Source organism: Falco cherrug, chromosome 5 (genome assembly GCF_023634085.1).
Source record: "Falco cherrug isolate bFalChe1 chromosome 5, bFalChe1.pri, whole genome shotgun sequence".
Lineage (NCBI taxonomy): Eukaryota > Metazoa > Chordata > Aves > Falconiformes > Falconidae > Falco > Falco cherrug.
Window position 1 is genome coordinate 42535254 of NC_073701.1, and position 23628 is coordinate 42558881.

Consider the following 23628-nt stretch of genomic DNA (forward strand, 5'->3'; position numbering starts at 1 on the left):
GTCTGCCTGCACTCTAAGTTTATACAGCTTCATTCACTCAAGCAAAGTTCTTAAAGGTTTTTCTGAGGGGGATGGGAACAGGAGGGTAGGAACAATGTTAGTCATTTGTGGGCTTCCTTTCTGACTGTGCAAGATATTTATACACTAGCTGTATTTGTCAGTTTAACACATTATGGATTCATAGAACAATTTTGATTTTAAAAAGGATCCAATTATGAAAGCTGGCTACTTTTTTATATATATATAAATGCTTTTATTTGTGTTGACATACCTTATCCTTGAGTTGAGCAAGGGAAAAATGAGTTAACAAGCTAAATATATCCGAAGTGTCTACTGTTGGCTGTTTCTCACAGTATTTCAGAAATGTTCCATATGGAAGGAATCAGATCTGATAAGTTTTTTTCAAGAAGGAACAAAACAACGAGAAGATGAAAATAGATGGAGAATCTTCTATCGTAATTAGAAGCATTTGGTCCCTCAGGTCTGAGAACTAGTCTGCCAAGAGAAAAAGTAAATTTCCTAGGGAGGGACAGTAGGGAAGAAATAGAGATAACAGTAACATTATTAGTCTTAGATATGAGAAAAGGCCATCAGTCAGAATAATAAAAAATGTTAAATCAGTCTTTAACAACAAGATTTTTGAAGAATAAATACTATTGTGTGTGAGTTTTTTCCTTCGTCTTTATTTATTTATTTATTTACTTTGAATAATTTCTCCACTGGAAGAATATAGATTTAACATTTATATAGAGAGCTTATAAATAACTGGGTAATTCCATACGTGAAAAATCTCCTACAAATAATTATTATTTGCACTAACAGCATATCTTAATTCAATTTAAATTCTACTGCAAAAAAGTTTGATTTGATTCTTAACAGAAGGCTATGTGTCACGATCTCAGTTAAAGGACCTGGGTATTCCTCTTTCACCTAACCTCTCATGGCTCTTTTTCTCAGAAATTTACCCTGCTGACCTGTTGATATCACACACCTCTTGCAGTCTATAGGAAGTTTTGTAAAAACCCACACTTGGACCTTACACCTGCATCCCCATAGGCAGAAGCTGTATGTCTGCAAGCAGCTGAGTACATTCTAGCAGCCTGCCAGAGCAGATGGACGTTGGCTCCTGCCTCACCCAGCCCTCATCGTTCTCAGCTCCTCACACCCAGCCCTGCCTGGGAAGAGCCCTTGTGCTGCTGCCTGTGGGATTTACTGGCTCCTCCTAGCACCATTCCACTTACTGACCTGGCTGCTCCACCACTGTGGAGAGGAGAAACTTTCTGGGAGCTAGAAAGAGTTAAGTGGAAAAACATAATGGAGACATTGAATGTTAAACAGCTTGGTGGGGATGAGCAAAGGAGAAGGGCAAGGGGAGGAGTGGAGATGTGCAGGACCTGGGGCGAGTAGGAGATAGGGGTGAGGGGCGAGGGCTGGGCACACCACCACTGAGGATGGGGCAGACAATGGTCACTGAAAGCCTGCCAGAAACTTTCTGAGATTCTTTCAGTATTGCTGTGGAGACTCTTTCAGTGTTGCTTGTGGAAGGAGTGATACTGGGAGCCTGGGGCACACTGTGATGCTGCCTGATGTCCCCACCAGCCAAGAACTGTGCCAGCTCTTTTCTACCCACTCCAATGACCTGATTGCTGTGGAAAGGCTTCATTTTCTCCCAGCTCTCACTGAGATCAGTGAAAGCCTGAATATCAGCTGAATGGATATTTCTCTCTTTCTGTTTGAAGTCTACTAACTGCTAAGCTGTCTGAAATGTACTTTTGATCCTGCAAGCTTGGTGGAGGCAGGAGACAGGGCAGGATTACAGAAAGGCCTTGATTTTCTCTTGATACTTGGGTGTTACCTCACTAAGTAGATCACCAATTTGTAGATTCCCTGGTCTGCAACCTATCTCACCTATAAATGTACTGCCATTTCAGAGTTTGCCCTACTTCAGTGCTTGTTGTGGCTTCTAGCAACAGGTGATTTGTACATATTTTTTATTTCAATCAAAATACACTTCTTGTCTGAAAAGGTTCTAACTGTAAGTGACAGGTGGCTTACATGCTTATAAATACCTTGAAATGTGAATAGGAGTTAAAGTACACAGCTCAAAATCTGTAACCTCTGCGTTGTGCCAGGGTCTGCTTTTCAGAAGTTATGTAGAAGGATGCTATCTATGGTCTTCAGTGGGTGTTTTTGATAGTCAGTAATTAAATAGGGGTTTAAGTATCTAAAGGATGGGTCTTGTGATCAAGTTTGGCAGTTAGGATGTGGCAAGTTTAATCACCTTTTAACCCAGATATTTTAATTCCCTATGTCTGTATCTATAGTTAAACTGTATCTATAAATGTGCTTCTAGTTCACTTCAGTACTGAATAAAATAGATTAATTATTTTTTTTTTTTTGCAAAATAACATTGCATCTGAAAACTTTGCTGAAACTTTTGGTTCTAACACAAGTTAATGTTTTAAAAATATGTTTACATTATTAAAGCCTGAAATGGTGACCTGTTACTTTTTTTTTTCAATTAGGACAAAATGTTTATTACACGAAACAACAGTGTTTTTAGTAAAATCTATTCACAATATAAACACAGTGTCTTGCTTGCCTAACCAGAGAAATAAACAGCAATCAAGTACTTTTATTGCTCAGAAATACTCAGTTATGTCACCTGAGTAAACTTCTTGCTGAAAAAGCTTTGGCTTCTTTCCTTCTTCCTAGCATCATGCTTTAACTGTATCTGCCACTTTGCTCTCCCAGAAACCCACAGCTGGTGTTGATATCATCACCCCTACACTGAGTCCTAGATTAGATTTGGAAAAAGCTCATGATTAGAAGCTTGAACAGTAGCCCTTTTTGTCTGCAGCTTATTTTATTCTGGGCTTGTTATACAGTCATGATGGAATACCAAACTAAATGGAGACATGAAAATCTTCATCTGAGTGTTAATGCCTAACCTCTCAGTATTCTGGCATTTCCTTCCAAATTAGTTGTTGTTTTAATATTCAGAAGAGCTTAGTTGATCTTTTGTCAAGCCTGATGATGTGTGGCTGGGAAACTCGCTGGCTGTATGAATTGTTCCTTTCGGTTCAAGACTCGTATCATATTGCAGCCATTTCCTCCCTTCTGCAAAACAAGACTTTGTAAATAAATGTAGCCCTGGAAATACTGATCTGAATCTTGTGTAACATAGTAAGATTGATCACAATATGAACTTTGGTATGAGGTCTTCCATGGTGCCTGTCCTAAAATGGCTTTCTATACAGACATTCTGAATACTGGAAACTCCAATAGTTTCCACTGAGGAGGCAGGACATTCACTTTTATATAGGACATATGGAATTGCTGATAGAGAAAAGAGAATTCTCCAGTGATTATTCTAGGAAAATTCCACTCCACATGAGCTATAAATTTTCTCATTTTTTCTTCATTAGGCATCTCTCAGCCCAGGCAATTTTAGTCTTTCTTGCTACTTGGAAACCAGTAAACAATTTCACTTAGCTTCTCCTTTTCCTTCCACATCACCTATCATAGTGTTTGTGCATAATTTTTTTTGGGGGGGGTTGTGAGGGCTTTTTCACGGTGCAGTAACTAATAAGGAATGCAATCCGAGTTCCACATTGAAATCATAGTATGTAAGTAACTTTGGAGTAAGGCAGAACATATATTATTGTTGTAAGGATACAGAGCTAAACTTTCCTATGTTTTCTACACTGCAATGGACCAGAAAGGAATGTTTGCTTCTTGGGAAAATTAAGGTAATATCTGGAAAAAAATACAGGCTCTCTAGGCTTAGGTTTCTGATTCATTGCGTGGCCACTCACTGGTCATAGAACCAGCATAACTGCCACAATGCCACAGTACCTCACTCTCTTAAAAGATTGAAAGCCCTTTCTTTTCTCAGTATCCCTATTAAATTACAAAAAGTATTGTATATCTCAGTGCCTATGCAAAAGCAAAAACACCAACCCCAGAAAACTGACTTCAGGATAAAGCAGATCACACATTGGTTCTGAGCCTCCCAGCTGTTCTGAAGGGTGAAGCAAAAGTATTTAATTTAGTGCATCATATTCCAACAAATTTCCTATTAAACTGGAGGAATGTAAATACTGAGTGTATTTATTTCATTATTCCACATTTAATGAAGGGCACAGGGCCACACAGTATGCAGCAAAGAGCAACAGGTCCTAAAGAAAACACATAATGTGGGTAACATATCCTTCAGAAAGTGTGAGTATTGTTCTGTATTTTTTCCTCCATCTCTTTCCATTTCTAGCTTCCTTTCACCTCTGTATTTTTCATTTGTTCTTCTTCACATCATTTAGGTGTGCCTTCCCCTTGTAGTCATCCTGTTGATGTAAGTCAGGTGCTATACTTACAGCTCCCACTTCCAACACCAAAAAGTACTCTAACCTTCTCTGAAAGGTTAGAATACTTCTATCACTTCAGTGGTGGAGGTGCTAAATGTTGGCAAGTGTTAGACCAGACAATCTCCAGGCATCCCTTCCAACCTAGATTTTTATCCTATGTTTTTTATTTGATACTGGGGTTTAAGCATGGACAAGGGAGCATGTACCAGCAAATTCTCCCACTCTGGGGACCAGATGCACCTTTTATGGGACAACTACTGGCTCTGTATTTTTTTAATGTGTGGTAAAGCATGCCTGAGAAAATAGATGTTAACTTCCTTCCCTGCTAATCTTTCAGATTTTGTAATGTGCTATAGGAAAAAAATCAAAAGCAAAATAATCCACATCCCAAGCACTCTGCAGTGCCTCTGCCAACAATGGACAACTTGTTCTTTCATCCTCCCCTAAAATCCTTCACATGAGACACTCAGCTTTGCCTTTTTTTTGCCTTCAGTTGAGATCAGTCCATTGTGTCCAGCCACTGGAAGCTGGCATCTGCACAAGAATATTTTATGGGGCTGTGCGTGTTCAGCTGAAATATGCTCCACTGTGCTCTGCTGTGCTTGTGTGTCTGGGTGAGCATGTGCTGGGGCAGGAGGAGAGGAGCAAGGCACTCACAAAAGGCAAGCTGGTAGTTACCTAACTGCACTGAGTCTGGTTGAAACTGAGTTAATTCTAGTCATAGCAGCCCTCATGGTGTTGGGTAGCTAGAAAGGTGTTGATAACACATAGCCAGGACAGCTGACCCAAAGTGACCAAAGGGATGCTCCATACCATATGACGTCTACTCAGCAATAAAAGCTAAGAGAAAAAAAAAAGGGGGGGGGGGGGGGGGGGGGGGGAGGGGCGGCAGTTGTTATTATGGCGTTTGTCTTCCAGAGCAACCACATGTACTGAAGCTCTGCTTCCTGGAAAGTGGGCTGAACATCACCTGCTGATGGGAAGTAGAGACTAAATCTCTTGTTTTCCTTTGCTTCCTTTCGCGGCCTTTGCTTTTGCTTTATTAAACTGCCTTTATCTTGAACCATGAGGTTTTCTCCATCTTTTTTTTCTCCCCTGCACATCCTGCTGAGGAGGGGAGTGATAGAGTGGTTTGGTGGGCAGCTGGTGTTCAGCCAAGGTCTAGCTACCACACTATGCTACCTGAGCTTTGGACACTGGAAGCTGTGTACACATGGCTTTAAGCTTGAGTTTGCTGTTGCATAGGCTGGCAACCTACAGACTATAGACTAATGATGGATTTGAAACACCTCCCACCTTCCTGTGTTGCCATTCAGACCTGAACTTGCTCATTCCTTATCTCCTCTCTGCAATGGAGCTAACAACAGCTTCCCAAATAATCTTCGTTGCAATAAGAGAAAGCCCTACAGTTTGGGGGATTGTGTTCCTGGAAAAAATGTGAAAAATAAGGAAGTCAGAAAGGCATGTTCTGAATCAGAGTACAGTCCTAAGAGACTGTCTTATTAACAGTGCTTGCTGCCAAAGGCTGTTTCACTTGCCTTCAGAACTGTCTGCATTAATGACTACTTCCACTTGGAAGTTATTTACATAAAGTATTGTTCTTGTGTCACTGCTACAGGTAGCAGATCCTAGCTAGTTGAGATGAAAAAGGAACAGCTAGAGCAGGCTGCAAGCAAATTCATAGAAAGCTGGGTTTCAGACAGTGGTGGGAAGGATGAAGTATTCCTCCCGTAAATGTCCCCACCATGCACAAGGGTAAATACGTCACCACTGGGGATGCCTTTACAAGAGACCATCACAGGTAGGACTTCCCAGTGAAGGTGATGATCTGTGCTAAGGCAGAGTCTGTTTCACTAGTTCCTGTTGTTTGATGTATTTACCTGTTTCCCAGCCTTTCCTGGCAAATGGGTGGGTCTATGGAGGAGAAAAAAAAGAACATCCAGGTTCTTGAGGAGAAGTCATAGATAAGTGGAAACTGCAGGTCTTCTCAGTGTCTGGGCTGGGCAGCACTTTTGCATAATCTCTGAGGGGAAAAAGTAGCATCTAACTCTTGTGACTGGCAGTGGAGAACTTCATACAGCTAGAAAGCTCACCAGCCTATCCGCCAGTTCTTCTATTGCCACACTGCTCGCACCCATGTCTTGAATCAGCTTTAGGTGCCTGGTGGCAGGTAAGCAAATACAAGAGTCTGAAACATTCTATCCCCTCTTTGAACTTCAGTGGCTTCCCAAAAAAAAGGAGACCATTAAAATACGTAATGATACTTAGGTGTGATTTAAATTCTGCTCAAAAGTAACTGCTTTTGTGGTTTTGGCCAGTGACACAGAATTGGCTAGAGATGTTTTATCTGAAGAGCAAACCTTATCGTATGCATGTCAGTTGGTAATACAAGCCATGTTTTTTGCAGATGGTTCTAATATACTTTGTATAGGCTAGTGCTTCAAAGGGTGTTAGACTGATGCTATCATTTCTTAGTGAGTGACTCTTTGTCTAAGCAAGAGAGAAACAGTGTAAAACCTATGTCTGCTGCTGAAACAGCAGCACCTATTGATCTCATTCCAAAATTACTTAGAATGCTCTTAATTGTTTTTATTTTTTGCCCAAAAAGATAAAACTTGATGCCTTAGAATGGCTGTAATGACTGGAGCCCAGAAGTTGGTGGCATTTTTACTTAAATGAACAGATATTTAGAGACAGAATTGCAATATAACTTATAATATGCACATTTATTGAAGGTGGTGGAATAATATTTACTAATACTTTGAGAAAGTCCTGTAATAATAAAATATAATTAAAAGTTGGGTGAATAATTAGTTCCCAGACAACGTGCATGTTCTAGCTTTGCACAACTCATTTGTCTAATGGGTTTTGACACTTTTCCATTGCTGGCATTTATATTGCACCAGAAATGTGGTTCAGTTGGTGACTTGTTTATCAGCAAAATTAATTTCTATCAAAGCAAGGTTTAAATTAAAGCAACCCCCCCCCCCCCCCGCCCTTTTCCTCTTTACCTCCATTATGCAGTTAATTTGTACATGGCATTGGACATGCTGACTGAAAATAAGACTGTTTGTACTAAATGAATTTAATCCCTTTTCAAAATGGGTTAACATATTTGGAAGCAGACAGTATTAGCTCACATTTAGAAGACCCACTCCTGCATTTAATCAGAAGTAGTTATTCTGGAACAATTCCCATGTAGGGAAACTTTCATCCTCCTTCAGAGACAGCTGGAATTTCTTTCTTAAGGTAAATGCTGTACTATCCAAAAGATGCTTAGGTTTTAAAGTCACATGCAATTACCACTTTTTAGAAAGTCTAAGGAAAACTTGTGAACATTTCTGTTCAGTAGGTATGATGGGTTCTTATCAGAAACTTCAGTAGCACATCAACTGTTCAATATTTGGAGAAGCTGCAATACGGCTGCTGAGGCTCACAGTGACTTCCTAGCTGAAAACCAAATCTGAAATGGCTATGTCTAATTTCATCATAACACACTCAAAAAAAGAGAGCTTCTCAATATAAAACAATTTTGTTGATTGAAACCACTATATAGCTAAACTCACTTGTTGACTGCTGATTTACTATTTTCTCATGTGCAAAGTTCCCAACTTGTTTTGTTCTGGAACACTGCTAGTTGTAAGAAAAAAAGTTTCAGTATTTTGGGTAAGAGTACTTCATATAATAACAATAAACGGGAAAACCTACTGCTGTGTTCTTCAAAAGGTGATAGAGTTCACAGAAAGTAGTCCGGCCCAGAAAATATATCAGGAACAGGAGCTAACTCATATCTATGTTGTATCAGAGAAAAGTAAAATCCCTGATGTATTCTCTTCTAGTGTTTTGGCATCTACCGATCAAGTCCAGAGGAGTAATAAATCCCTTCGTCCTATTTCAAATAGCAGCCGCTTCAAGAATGTACTGCTAATTTATGGACAACACCTTCTGGATAAATTTGAATAAGTTGGAGAGTCCAGAGGACAGCAGCAAGTGGAGATTGCTGGAAACATGGGCTGTGAAGAACTGAAGCAGGGTTGTTTAGTCTGGAAAAGGATGAAAAGACCCAAGTTGATAGACTTCAAATGTATAGAAAACTTTTGAAGAAAGAAAGGGAATAGTCTGTTCTGCATTCTTTAGGGAAGTAGGCAACACAGTGCAGCTGTAAGAGAGACACTAAAGGACATTATTTCATGAGTAAAGACTGATGATCAGTTAAGTAGACCCAGGGAGACCATGGGCTCTTTCTTACTGGCAGGTAAAAGTGACTTGCTTCAGGACTGACAAAGAAACTGCTGCCTCTGTACTGGATAGAAGGATGAGTTATTCTTCCATCCTGTTTTCCTAAAGTACCAGAGTCAGAAACTGATCAATTGTAAAGCTTTACAACATAGTAGGAACTTCTGAGAAAATAGTTCATATTTCTAGACCCATTGGAGAGGAGAACTTACAGATAGCTGTAAGTAGGGGGAAGAAACCACATGATCAAGCTGGAATGCCTGCCTTTTATTGCTATGAGGCTTATTCATCTTTTGTATCTTTGTCATGCTACCTACTTAATATAATGATGTTTATCTAGATCCACCTTAGCATGCTAACCCTGAGTTAGATCCATATAAGATGAAATACTGGGTCTTTCAAAAAATCGGTTAACAGTTTTTTTGCTGAAAATGCTTTAGTATTTTTTTTAAAGCTTCCATTTCACAAAATGTTCTAGTTTGTTGTTCCTAGGGGTAGTCAAAAAAAATCAAGTAAGAGTTGAAGAGAGAAACAACCAGAAGTGGCTTAAATTTAAGAGAAAAAGATTGCAAATGTTTGTGAAGAAATAAAAGAAAAATAAGAAGTACAATAGTCCTTGGAATAAATGATGCAGATACTATGCTTGGCTGAACTCTAAATGGAAAATTTTTGTAGACACTAATCAGTTTTGTACATGGTAAAGTAAATATTCCCAATAGACTGGTAAAATGTAACTGGCTTTACTTTTCTAGGGCGCAAACTTGAATCTTTGTCCTCAAGGTTACAGCGGAAAGTAAATTTTGTGCATCAGTGCTTCCAGCAGAGTGACTCAAAAACTTTTTTGGAGCCCAGAGAAGTAATGTTTTAGAAATTGCACTTTCAAACTCCCTTCCTTCCCATACTCTAGCTGAAACAGCCAGTGGATTTGGTTATTTTTGCCCCACTAGTGCTCTGAGGTCCTGGCAGTTGTTGAGAAACACTGCCTGGAATGAATATGTGCCTCATATAACTGGAAATAAGGCAAGAAGGGAGGGTTTCATCTTCCTGATTATTGTAAATGTAAGTTTCTAGGGAATAACTTCAAAACTGGAGTTTGTGCTTTGATGTTTCTGAAGCTCATATGGTACCACCAAGTATCAGCTTCTGTGTTGCTATGCTCAGTCAACGTGTTTGTTCTCTGGATAGATGATTTGCCAGCTCACTCTGTTGGCATGTTTGTTTGCTTATGTTTAGTAGCAGACTGCAGTCAGATGATTGCCACTGGCTATGGTGTGATTTTTCACATTTGCAGGTGTCCGTTAGCAGTCCTTTGCTGGGTGTTGTCTCTCCCTCCAGAGCTGGCAGAATATATGATGAAAGAAGACCTCAACCCTTGCAGTGCTGTATCACCTATCTCAACTTCATTTTTTAAATAACATTGTTTTTTGAAGTGTTTCAAGTTGGCCTGGTTGATGTTGTAACAAAATGGGCAAGAAATGCTTACCTGAGCTGTTCTGCTAGCTTTGCTTTGAAAGCATTAACCTCAGGCAGAGGAGCTGTGATGAATGGTGGAAAATCATAACACACAACCTCTAGAGACTTCTCTGCAGATAATTTTTTTCTAGAGTTGTAGTTTTGGTTGATTTCCAGATGTGCTAACAACTAAAACTTGTTGAAACAGAAAGAAATTTGTAATGAGACTGTAAACAATTAATGAAGAATCAGTCATGTTCAGAAATGAAACCATTCATTTCAATCATATCCAGTGACTCTAAAGCGAGTTTCATACCTTACCAATAGGGCAGAGAAGTATTTAAGGTCATAAAAATGGCTGTGAACTGAAAGGTATCTTATATTCTTCAAAGAAAAAGCCTTGTGTTTTCTTGTTTTGCTGCTTCCTCCTTGAACAGATTTTTAGATATCCAAGAAGAATAATGTCTTATCAAGTAGGTGTCGTGTTCTCATACTTCAAATGCTTTATTTAATTGCCAGAATCATATGATGGCTGCCACTGTCCCCTGCAGTTGAACTTTTCCTTTATTAAAGCACTGCTATTGCTTTATGAAACCACACAGAAAAATCTGAAGTGGAAATAAAATTACTTTTAACATAATGACAATTTTCTGCATAGTAAATTTGCTTTCATATCTCTCTCCCTTCAGAGTAAATGGATTTTTGCAATGTACAAAGTCCATATAAATCAGCAGATTAAATTCAGTAATCCCTGTGTGAAATTCTTTGGTTTATATGCAAGAGTTTCATATAATTAAGTGGTAAACATGAATTAATGAATTGCTATGTTCTCCTGTTCTTTTATGGTTATTCTGGCCTTCCAAAGACGTTATAGAGTTCTAGGACCTGGAAAAAAAAATTCTAAAAAATAAATTACCTCCAAACCTCTAAAACCTGATCTTTTCAGTGTAGAGCTACTGTGCAACATGACTTATTTTTTTGACGTTGCTTTCTTAATTTTTTGGGTTGCTCACTGTCAGTATATACAGAGCTAGGCGGATTTAGTAGAACTTAAAACATTACCATTTTTGTGAAGGGTATTTATCTTTTTTGATGCTGTACAGTTTCTCAGAGTTATCACATTTTTCTAATCTCAGAAATGTAGAAAAGTCAAATTTTGCAGTTTATTTTTAAGTCACTGTCATGATATTTACAAAACCATCAAGAAATTTGACAACTATCTCAGGCTGTCTTCAGTTATACTGACTCCCTGCATTGTTGCTTATCTTTAATTTTCTTCAGCAATGTTGCTTTTTTTTCCTTTTCTTTTTTTTTTTTTTTTTTTAATATAAGGGATCAGACACCCACCTCCCTGTCACTGCACATGATGACAATGATGGATATTCCTTCTATTACCCAGTATCTCAATCATTAAAGAGTTTGTTTGGGAAGGAGGGTAAACGAAATAAAGGGCTTCCCAACCACCTGCTCACCAGGCTGGGAGCATGGCCACACTCCTCTCTCCCTTTGAATCTGAGTTGCTATGTAAAATATGGTGCAGTGCTCCTGGGACCAGGGCAGAGGGAAGCTAAAGACAGGCACGGCGTGGCTGCCCACAGCCTGTGGAGCAGCACTGCTGGTGCAGGGTGAAGAGGTAATGGGCACTGTTTGCCCCCCCAAGGGCCATATGCACCTCTTTTGGAGTCTGACTGGTCACAGCATGCAAACCTGGCTACTGGACAGCCGTAAGAAGGTACAGACGTAAGAAGGTACAGATGGTGCTGGGCTGGGTGCGCTGCCTGTGTTGGGTCAGGAAACATGCACTGCTCCTCAGCCTTGGTCAGCACAGCAAGGTTTGGTAGCGGACAGAGTCAGAGGTGGGAAGAGCATGGGGCTTGAGTCGACTTGCAGTTGGAGAGGCAAGGGTCGCAGGAGGCGGTGGGGATACAGCAAGATGAAAGGCAGCAAAATGAGCTCAGGCTATAATGGGTCTGAGAAACAAGAGATTCATCAGAAGGAGAGGCTGGACTTCAGTCAGTCTGTTCAGGCAGTTTTATCAACAGGAACCCTATGAGAACCGATTGCACAAACAAGCATCTGATTAACTTGACCAGCTGTTGCTATCTTAAATCTAATAGGCAGATATTTTTAGGGGAAAACAAGGTTAACATATTTATGCAGCATAGCCTTTTTTTTATTTTTCCTCTGAGGAAAAAATCTTGGGGACTTTCTGTGCTTGCAGCCTGTACGCATACAGCAGTGCAGTACACTTCACAGTCAGACTAGCAGCACCCCAGTTACAGCTGTACCATGTGCATGTCTGGTGGTCCTGGTGACTTCACCCTTCATCTGAGTTACAAATATAGCAACTTTTGAGATTTGGCCATCTGGGAAAATTTCAGAAGTCCAATCTTTTGTTAAACAATTTGAGTGTTTTCTTCCTGAATACTAACACAAATGTTTACTGTCTACATAAAACCTGCTAATGTCAGGGCTGCTAAGTGCAACTGGGATACATGAGGCTTTAATTGCGGTGTATGACTCAGCAGGAGAGCACTGGGAGTTGGGGTAGGGGCTGTAGGAGGGACTGAACAGTGACAGAATACAAAGGCGTGTGTATGCAAGAGAGGAAACATGGAGCTTTGAGGAGTTTCCAGTTATCATCCAGGTTGGAATGCAGAAGACCTGTTCGAGTCATGAAACCTGGAGCCAGATTTTGACTCTCAGTGAAATAACCTTGGTGGCCTATGTAGAAATACAGAAGGATTCATTATAGTTGCCCCCAGGGACATGGTGGGTGCATGCGGTTTGGCGTGTGCAGCCACGGAGCAGGAAGGCTGATGGTGCTGTGCTGCCGATGGCTGGGGAGTACAGTGCAGAGTGGGGTGCCCAGTGAGCCTTTTGATCAGCACATGGGACTTGGCACTCCTGTGGCTCACTCTTGCCAAAGGCTGAATTTGTGAAGTGATTCTGTAACGCGCAACCATTCCTTCAGGGTGTATGACTGAAGCAGTGGTAGTTACCTGTAAAGTTTGCTAAATCCAAGCACTGCCCTCCTCCTTCATCCCCACCAGCACCCTCCACACCACACACATGCACACACTACATTACAGGTACATTAGTATGCCTGCTTAAAACTTCGCTGTGTGTCAGTGATTCTCTTTGAAATGTAGTTGAGCATCTAATTATAGCATGTAACAGCATCATTCGTGTGCACAACTCTTTGTTTGATCAAAAGGTTAAAACATTTTAAACAAAATCAAGAGAACTGGAAAAGTATGAAGCAGGACTTAATAACAAACTGCCAAGTGATACCACCATGTAGATGGGATACTTCCTTCTCAGCTTCTGGCAAAGGGGTAGTTGCCCCAAAAAGCTCATTGCATTATTTTCAGGGATGCGATTCAAAAGATTTAGATGCTATGTCTTTGCATTCACTGATGCTATTAACTGGTTTTGAGACACATCCCCATTTTTGTCATTTCTAAAGGTGAAGGCTGTTCTGTGTTTTGTTAGTGATGACAGCATTGCTGAGAAAAAGGAAGGTCTAAAATATTTAACTTTAAGAACATGACAGATTAAATAACCTGTGGGGTCCTAATAATCATCATTCACAATGTGGGAGATGACAAGGTGAAATTTCTAAGATGACATTTTGTCACTTGGGGTAGTCACTTAAACTGACAATAGCTATACATTCTTCTCTGCAGCTTCTTTACTCTAATTGGGCCAATTTTACTATCATGTTATTACCCTGCATGGCAGAACTAGTGACAAACAAAGAGGCTTTTGTGATCTCAGTCGAATATTTTTCCATGAGCTCAAGAAAGTATCTTATTAGCCAAAAAAGAATGAAAATTGTCCCTGTATTTTGTGACTGGCCAGAAGCCCAAGGTTCGTGCCTGTCTGGAAAAAGTCTAATCTATATTTTTAGATCCTGCTTCCTTATCGTGGGATCTTGCAGAAAAGGCCACGATTCAGGGGAACTATAATTGCATTTGGGATTTTTCCTGTTACATGTTGAAAAAACTTTCCTCAGGATATGGTGGAGGAAAAAGAGGGCTAAACTTCCATTCCCTGACTCTTCACAATTTTGGCAGTCTGCTTTAATTTAGCATTATTTTCTGCTATACACCAGCACATAATAATTCCATTTAGGCATATAACAAAAAAAACTTGACTGTGTTAGCACATGCTACAGTGTAGTTACTGAGAAACTTAATCTATTTTAGAAACATTTGAACTTTGGAAGAAAATTTATCATTAAGGGCTACATGAAGAGTAGTAAGGAAGCGGTTCTATAAGTTGTTAATGTAGGGTGAAATCCTGAAACAACCCATCCTGTTTTAGTTTTAAAACTAAAAACAATTTATGTATAACCATTCAGAAATTTTGGGCAAAAATATGTTTAGGAACACACATTTGTTAACATGGAATAAAATTACGCTGGAGTGTAATCTGGAACGTATGTGGAGTGGGCATATGTCCAGCTGATCTACAATACTGTCATTTCACAGAAGCGTTTATTGTTCAAATGTATTGCTATCAGGAAATAGTAGTTTATTATAATAAGCATTGTTTTTCTGCATGACAGAAGTAGGAAAATGCCATTATTAATGCTCTCCATGCCTTGGACAAAGATTGCCTTTGTTTTCATCCACTGAATGAGACATTTATAGTCATTGTCTTGGAGACACAGACATTGAAAAACGAACGTAAGTACTTCTCTTGACTCTTTAGCACATTTAAGACTCCAGCTTTGAGATTAAGTGGTGGTGATGGTGGGAAATAATTAGTCAGCATTACGTAAGGCACTAAAACCTGTAAGTTAGGCTACCAAAAACATTTATGGTGATGTCTCTTTGGCTGAAGGGTTACATCTGTTGTCCCAAACTTTCAGTCTTACCCTTTACTCCACCTATGTATGTTTCAATTCATAGAATCATAGATTCATAGAAAGGTTTGGGTTGGAAGGGACCTTAAAAGGTCATCTAGTCTAACCCCCTTCAATGAGCTGGGACATCTTCCACTAGATCAGGTTGCTCAGAGTCCTGTCCAACCTGACCTTGAATGTTTCCAGAGATGGGGCATCTACCATCTCTCTGAGCAACATGTTCCAGTGTTTCACCACCCTCAACGTAAAAAAATTCTTCCTTCTATCTAGTCTGAACCTACCCTCTCTTATTAGTTTCAACCATTACCTATTGCAACAGGCCCTATTAAAAAGTCTGTCCCCATCGTTCTTATAACCCCCTTTTAATTATTGAAAGGATGCAATGAGATCCCCCCTGGAGGCTTCTTTTCTCCAGGATGAACAACCCCAACTCTCTCAGCCTTTCTTCATAGGAGAGATGTTTCATCCCTGTGATCACTTTTGTGGCCCTCCTCTGGACCAGCTCCCACAGGTCCATGTCTTTCCTGTGCTGAGGGTTCCAGAGCTGAATGCAATACTCCAGGTGGAATCTCACCAGAGCGGAGTAGAGGGGTAAAATCACCTCCTTTGACCTGCTGGCCATGATTTTTATGCAGCCCAGGATAGAGTTGGCTTTCTGGGCTGTGAGCGCACATTGCCGTTCATGTCCAGCTTTTCATCCACCAGTACCCCCAGGTTCTTCTCCACATGGCTGCTCCCAACCCCTTCATCCCTCAGCCAGTATCGGTATTGGGGGTTGCCCCAACCTGAGCACAGGACCTTTCACTTGGCCTTGTTGAACCTCTTGAGGTTCACATGTGCCCACTTCTCAAGTTTGTCCAGGTCCCTCTGGATGGCATTCTGTCCCTCAAGTGTGGCCACCTCACCACTCAGCTTGGTGTCATCTGAAAACTTGCCAAGGGTACACTTGATGCCGCTGTCATTGATGAAGATATTAAACAAGTTCTGGTCCCAATACAGATCCCTGAGGGCACCACTTGTCACCAGCCTCCACCTGGACATGGAACCAAATTACCAATTACCAGCTCTTGACTTCAGTGAGAGTTGATTTGTTAGCTAGGAACTCTCACATCTCATTTCCAGGTACCCTGCTGTTAGTTCTGCCTTCCTGAACTTCCAGGTCAATCCTGCCTCCTCTTTGTTACATTGGTGCTGCTTTCCACACAATGCATGCTCATGTCCAGCCTCTGCAGCTACATGGTGCTCACCCAGCCCTAGCTGAACTGAGCGCCCATCATACCTCCAACCCACCTGAGCCATTGGTGCTGCTTGGCAGGACATGGCTTCTGCTGCATCATCAGCGCAGAGCTCACCTGCTCCGTAGCCGCCTTCAAGCCCATCAGCTCTGCATTTCTTGCTGTGTCCAGACCAAGAGTCACAGCTCTCATTCTTGCCCATGCCCTAAATACTGCCATCCCCGAGTCCTGTTCCCCTGTCTCCCAGCCCATTAACCCTGCTCTCTGCTCTTTCTCACCCATCCTGACTGTACCTTGCTCCGATTTGTAAGCCCCCTGGTATCTCCCTACTGTGGCTTCACCTCTCTTTCTTCCAAGGCTCCTTACCTCTCTCTGAGGTAGGTTAAAGCAGGTTTACCTCTTCCTCTTCAGCTGGTGTTCTTCCATTCTCTCTCAGCAGTGGAGAGATGTCAGAGCTCCCTGATCAGTTCATTTTTTCCTCTCAGGCTTGTCCCCTGCTTCTTACTGAAAAGCCACAATAAACTGTTGCTGAAACCTGAAAGGAAGGATGCCATCCTTACAGGATAAACTCTGGTCTCAGCTGAAAAAACCCTGTTATTTGTAATAAATGTTTGAGTTGGTAAATGCCACTCACTGCAAAAGAAGGGCATCAACAACATTCAGACTTTTTAGTGGTAAATTAAATTAAAATCCCAATATGTGCCTAAGAGCAAGAATGGGATGTGGAAAACTGCCTAAAGTGAGGCACCACCAAAAAAAAAAAAAAAAAAAAAAAAAAAAAGGCACTTATTAGGGAGCTACAGGAAGCTTTTAGTTCTAAGGTTGGAATAATTTTCAAAATCACATATACACTATGGATCAGCACTGAAGGCTGATAATGAGGACATGTACTTTGGTGGCACAAGACTTCAAAAATGCATGATTAAGAAATAGAATGTATTATGAAGAAGTCTGCATCTAGTAGCGTACATTCCAGCAGAAAATTCTTCCAGGAGATGGCAGGACTTAAAAAAAGTCTTAAATGGGACTGACACAATACAATATACTAATTATTTGGCAGTGCATAATATCTTTATTTAGAACAATAAAGTATATGTATATAATGTAAATTCCAAATTTGAACTAGTATAAAAAAGGATCTGGGAAAACATCTATCTTTAAGAGGACACATATATACATACACATCACATTTTATAAACTTTGTTGATTACCTTCAGTCAGAATGTAACTATGCAAGACTGTGCTGACATTTACATTAAAATAAATGAATTTGCCCATGATACAACCAGCAAACGTCTGTGTCTCTATCACTAAAGAGTCTGAAGTTTCTGCGTTCCATCAATTTGATAACATAATAGCAACATGCCACCATTACTGTAGATCTGCATTTAATAGAGTTGAATCAGATTCCTGAATTGAAGAATGTTGGATAGTTCTTAAATGTAAATCTAACTCAAAATACCTGCATTTTATGCACATAGTTAGCTTTTCAATTTAATAGTTGTATTGTGTGTACTGAACAGTTTCAGCATATTCCAAAGAGAGAGCAACAGAGAAAACAGAGCTGGTGGAGATCAGATTCTAAAAAATGTGCAGGTTGTACACATACTCCATAGTATAGCACGTTTCATAAGCTTACTTATAAAATGACCTTGTGATGAAATAAGTACCATTAATTTCTTCAAGTAAACAAACATCTAAAGTAGCACATTGAGTTACTCAGTATATCACTATCTGCTTTCTATTCTCACAAGGCCACTATTAATTGCATGCAAAGTTCAACTACTCCAAAGGAAACCTAAAAATATTAGTTTCTCACAAAACCACAGGTATCTGAAAACCAAATTTGGTTAACTTCTGTATAAAAAATACAACACTCACTTTTCCCCAGTTACATTTTAAGTGAAAGGGTGTTCATTTTCTAATTGTGTTAATGCATCTAATGCATTGGGTTCCATCTACCCAAAAAGAAGACTGAGAAATTGATCACTCTTGAGAAGTTAAATAGCTTACAACCAGGTAAACAAGCAATTGAGGGACTTTTTCTGCCATCTCTACTCCCACTGAAAAGTAACTTATTCTATTTCCATTGACTTCAAAGATTACAAGTCAGTAGTCTATCAGACTTTCGCTATGTTCAAAGTAAGAGCCTCCTCAGTGAGTAGACAAATTAGGCACAGAAACCTTCAATTATTTCATGATCGCATTCCCAAGTGCCATGCCATCCACTCTATCCACTGATGTCTAGAAGTGTCCTTATGCTTTGCAAAATGATTGAGAGCAACCGATGTTTTTTTCAGATCTCTCTAAAGGGGGTGCAGAGAAGAGGAAAACCATGGGCTCCAACAACAGGTCTGCTACTCCCTGTGTCATACTACTTTGGTGCATATTCAAAGAACAATGTTTGTGATGTGAAGCTGGAAGGTTTATACATGATTTTTCTTTCTGTTCTCATGTAGCCTTAAATTTGCCTTGCTCCATGGGAAAGATTGGAGTAGCTGACATTATTTGAAAGTGACTTAGTTACTATTTCAAAATGTTACTCTTGAAAGCGAACATTTTGCAGCAGTCTATCTGGGTTTAATGTATTTTTCAATTTAAGACTGATATTTTCTATAGTATCAAACACTAGACTAAGGAGCCTAAAACATTGTGCATTTTAAATATCAAAGTATAATTTGGGGCATACCAATGTCCAACATTACTTGATTTTCTGGAAAAAACATGTTAAGGAAAATGAACATTCTTATGAAAAACCATTAATAAATAAAAGATTTTTGCTTAATTGAATGTAGGAAAAATACTGTAAAACTTCAAATGTATAAGCTTGCTTTGAGAATGTATTGTATAGCAATATGAAGTATTAAGGTTTTTGTAGACTGTGTAAGGATAATTGCTTCCATTTACTGTGGATACTTTTCCGCTGTCAAAAACCAATACCCAGTTATTCTCCACATTACCAATAAGGTACAAATTTCCCATCAGTTGGGTCATGCTGACATTTCTTCCAGGGTTACTCTTAAACAAGTCTAAAACACAAAGTCTGAGGGCCTTGTGAGTAAAGAACTACGCAGTATCAAATGAGACTGAGCTGCAGATGGGAAATTCTGCTGTCTTGATTTTCGCAGAGGTAAAATTTGCAATGCACTTGCATTTCGGAAGTGATGAGCAACCTTGATTATTTCTTATTAACTGGTGAGTGCTTCAAGATTTTCTGAAAAAAAATGAAGGCTAAATTATTGCACTAAGCTTCTTTTGATCTAGTCTAAGAGAAGTTCCTCAGATGATGCAAACCCCAAAGCTCTCTTAATGTAAATGTAACTAGCTGAGCAGGACTTGAAGGCCCTTTTCTTACAACCAAGAAGTGCAAAAAGGCCTCAGTATAAATAAAAATAGTTCCATGTGATCAAATCCTTGTATAAGTGAATTCATGAGAAGTTTTGACACTGATTTCAGTAGGGTAAAAAATCTACGTGGCGTGGCTACATGCACATATAAGCTCTGTCATCAAACACAGTAAGGTTCTGAGTTTTTTTCTTTTGGTGAGTATGAAAGAAAAATCAGTTTTACCATTACTACACACACACACACGCACGCACACACACACAAGTATATATTATATGTATGTCGTATTCTTTTTATGAGTGGTTCTCAACAAATTCAGCAGATGGTTAAAATTTCCACAAGAATTCCTAAAAAAATTAAGTAACTATATAATTTAAAGAGAACTTCAACTTTATGTAAAATATTAAAAGGGTGGTGGGGCTTTTTTTAAGTTTTCAAGTTACTTAAATGAAAACTCTTGCTGATCTGGTTAGTTTGATGACAGACAACAGTTTGTCATCTGAAGTGAGTCACCTTTACCTTCTGCAGTACAATACCCTAATACAGATTAATAATTCATACCCATTATTTGGAAAGAGCCAAGATGAAAACATGCACAACTACACTTGTAATTTTTACCATGGTATTTTTAGGATTTACTTGAAAATGCATGTCTGCACATCAGTCCTGTAAGGATTCCTGGATGCTATAACAGCAGAAGACAAGTGGGAAACAAAGCCTTTCTCTTTTGAGAGAATTAACTTTAAGAGTGGAGATCCAGATTATTAATGTTTAGTGATCACTTAAAACACAATGCAAACATTAATCACAGCTGATGTAAGTAAAAGCTAAATACACTCTCAGGATCTTTCAGATTTTCTATGCTGTACATTTAAAGACAAGTTATCAATGGCATGAATCTTCAGCATTTAAAATGCATTTTGTGGGTCTGTCCTTATTCTGATGTTTGAACGCAATTCAGACTCTTTACTCGCCCTTCCCTTGGCATGGCTGGAAATTTCACCTGTGTTCACACACCCAGCAGTTACTCTTTATGCTTTGAAGCTCCATGAGGTACATTCACCTCCTGTTTACTTTGTCTTCACCCAGTATTTGCTTCTCCTGAACAGCGACCACCAACGCTGATGAATTCTTGAGGCTTTCTAGGGTGGGCATCCAGCCACCTGGCACGTGACAGAGACCACATGTTGCTGTACACACGACCTTTGCCAGGTATAAACACAGCTCCTTATAAGTAAAAGGCTAGAACATGGGTCCATGGCATGACTTTGCTTTCAAGTTTTATATACAATATTGAAGAGTATGTTAGCTGTATCCATTTCTGCATTTTCTGTCAGTTCAGAGAACTCCATCTGAAGACACCAAGGTAAGGTAGAGGACACAGAACTTAAATTAAGGATGTAAAGGTATTTATGACTTTTAGTGATTACATATGGAGACATTTGAAAGATGCTTTTTGTTCAGGATATGTACTTTGTTTGCCAGAGTCAGCTGCAAGTACTAACGCAACTAAAACTCCTCAAATGCCACACAAGGTAGGTATTCACATAAGATACAGTCCTGCTAAGCACACACTCTTCTTGTTGTTCAATTCAGTGTTGGTTTCACAGTGACAAATTGTCCTCATTTCTGTATCATGTCTATGGAGTCATGGGCAGCAACAACAGATGCAGACTCAGTCTGTCACTCCAGAAGGAATACGAATGTGTTTAAAGGTGCTTCATTTATGAAGCGAACATGGAACTGTTACCTGCCTGAAGAGAAAAACATAAATTATAATTTTGCTGATTAGTTTTCCTCTCTGTATTACTAAACACTAGAACTTTTCACAAACATAAAACATAGATATTTGTCCTTATGTTTCTGGCAATAGTTAAGTTCAACAACACTTGCATAGACATTCCTTTATTCTGAAAGAAAAAAATATTTTTACAAGATGTGCTTTCCTGTCCAAGAACACACTTGCCTGCAAAAGTTCATTGATGTAATCTGTAGTGATGAAACAACTCTCATGGTTTTACAGAACTGTTATGTTTGTGCATTTTGGTATCTGGGCAATCTCTGGCAGGAAACTTCCCATTGAAGTCGTCTGGACATACTAATATCACACTGAGTTTATATCTTTGGAAAAATCAAATGACTTGTCCAGTGCAGTGATGATTTTCTTTCTCATTGAGCAGAACAAAGCAGTTAAGGAGACTGGAAATCTCTCAAGCTGTAGCTAACTTGATCACAATGGACAGCCTGGAATACACCTGAGAGTGACTGCTACAGGATGAACTGCAAAACCCAGATTGCCTGTTACACTCTTATGCTGCTTTTTCCCCTCATGATATAAAACAGGGGTCCTCAAACGTTTTAACCAGGGGGCCGGCGGGCGGATGCAGTGGCAGGCAGTCATCTGCGGCTGCTTGGTTTCCCCCCCAACCCCTGGCAGGGCGGGGCAGGGGGGTTCTGTAAATACCGGGGGCCTGACTGAGGACCCTGGGGGGTCGTGTCCAGCCCGTGGGCCATAGTTTGAGGACCCTTGATATAAAATGAAGCATTCAGTGATGCCTGAATCTTCCAGACCCTTGCCAGAGATGCTGTGAGTTAAGTACAACACAACTCCTGTGGTATGAACTCCCTTGCCAGAGACATGCACCATTCTGTAGAGGACAGCTGGGACCGAGAAAGCTCACTTGCCTTTGCTGCTCACTCTTACATACTAAAGCAAGAATGATGTATCTGATAAGGCTACAGAGACTGCAGACTGTGCTGAGTAAGCAACAATTTATAGAAGCTCAGCTTTACTTGGCCTGTTCTCTTACACTCATTAGTTTAAGGATTGTGTTTTTTAGGTCACTCTGCATTGAAGCAGTTGTAGGACAACAGCTGAAGACTTCTCTGCATCAGCTCTCATGCCAAAAAGGAGAAGCAGTAGCTGCCCTTCATTTTGAAATTCTGGCATATTTCATTTTGTAACATTCAGGTTAAAAGTCAAATGCTTAAATTAATGATACAGGATTAATTACATTAACTACTGAAGACCTTAAGTACAAATTAAGCCCACTGAGAAGTTTTATTTTTTTTCCATCATAAGGACCCTGAATCACTTTTTATTTCAGCAGCCAAAAGTTATTAAGCATCTGGTAAGACCCTCAACTGTAACAACTTACCAATACATGAAACAGTAACAGTGTTGAGGGAGAAAAAGCAACAGCTACACTTGTAGATGTTCCTTTTCTTTTTGCTGCAACATACTGGGGGAAAAAAAAAAAAAAGTCTTTATTACTACAATGCTAGTGTTTCAAAGAAATAGAATGGAAGGGTTTATCAGTTAGTTACAATAAAGGGAAACTCAAAGTATTAGATTTTATGTTTGCTATTAGGCCTTTCTAGTTAAAGAAGAAAATTACAAATTTCTCAGGGAGGAGGGCAAAAAAAAGCCTACGCCATATATTTAAGAAGATGTCTGATGGAGAACGTAACCTGTTTAAATTTCCTGTTAAAGGCCATCTCCTGCATTTAACTGTTTCCTCTTCCCTCTTTCCTATTTTTCTTCCTATATGGCAATGTTTTATATGTCCTGTGAAGTTAAAAGGAAGATGTATGTTCCATTTCACAAGTTTTAATTTAATACCTGTGAGGATGAGGTGCAGGATGAGTTATTTGTAGCAACTTATACTTGGTGAATACAGTGTCTTCCATTCTATGTACTGTACAAGAAAATTTCTTTTAAAGAAAGTATTATTCTAGAAAGTTTAAATACAGAAAATTTCAGGTCCTGTGACCAAACTGATGGGTCAGAGTCACCTATTTCTGCCTTCAACAGCAGGCAGCACCAGGCATTTCACAGTGTGAGAAGCCTATAGAGTAAGATGTGTCCTTCTGCCATCTGCATCAGATCTTTCCCTTAATCCCTCACAGTTAAAATTTGACCAAACACCCTGAAATGTAAGGTTAAATAATACTCTCAAATGCTTTAGCATGAATTATTCTGACTTAAAATATGCTGAAGTGCTTTTCTGAATTTCAGACTTTGCCCAAGTCATGTCCAAGAAACTTTGAATGTCTTCAACAATTTCTAAGGTATATTTGATTGACTGAGTTACCCAGAATTTTTTCTGTGTAAAAATCAGAT

At 39.6% G+C, this 23628-nt stretch overlaps 1 protein-coding gene across 2 annotated transcripts in view; it reads right to left on the bottom strand.

The window, feature by feature from the left end:
* Positions 1 to 19485: 19485 nt before the first annotated feature.
* Positions 19486 to 23628, bottom strand: part of KITLG (KIT ligand) — a 55110-nt gene continuing 50967 nt past the window's right edge. For both annotated transcript variants that reach the window (XM_055712337.1, XM_055712336.1), the window contains 2 exons: positions 22664 to 22747; positions 19486 to 21259 (listed from right to left, as the gene is read on the bottom strand). In XM_055712337.1, coding sequence (XP_055568312.1) covers positions 22708 to 22747 — 40 coding nt within the window. In that variant the 3' untranslated portion in view covers positions 19486 to 21259; positions 22664 to 22707. The remainder of the gene's footprint in view (positions 21260 to 22663; positions 22748 to 23628) is intronic.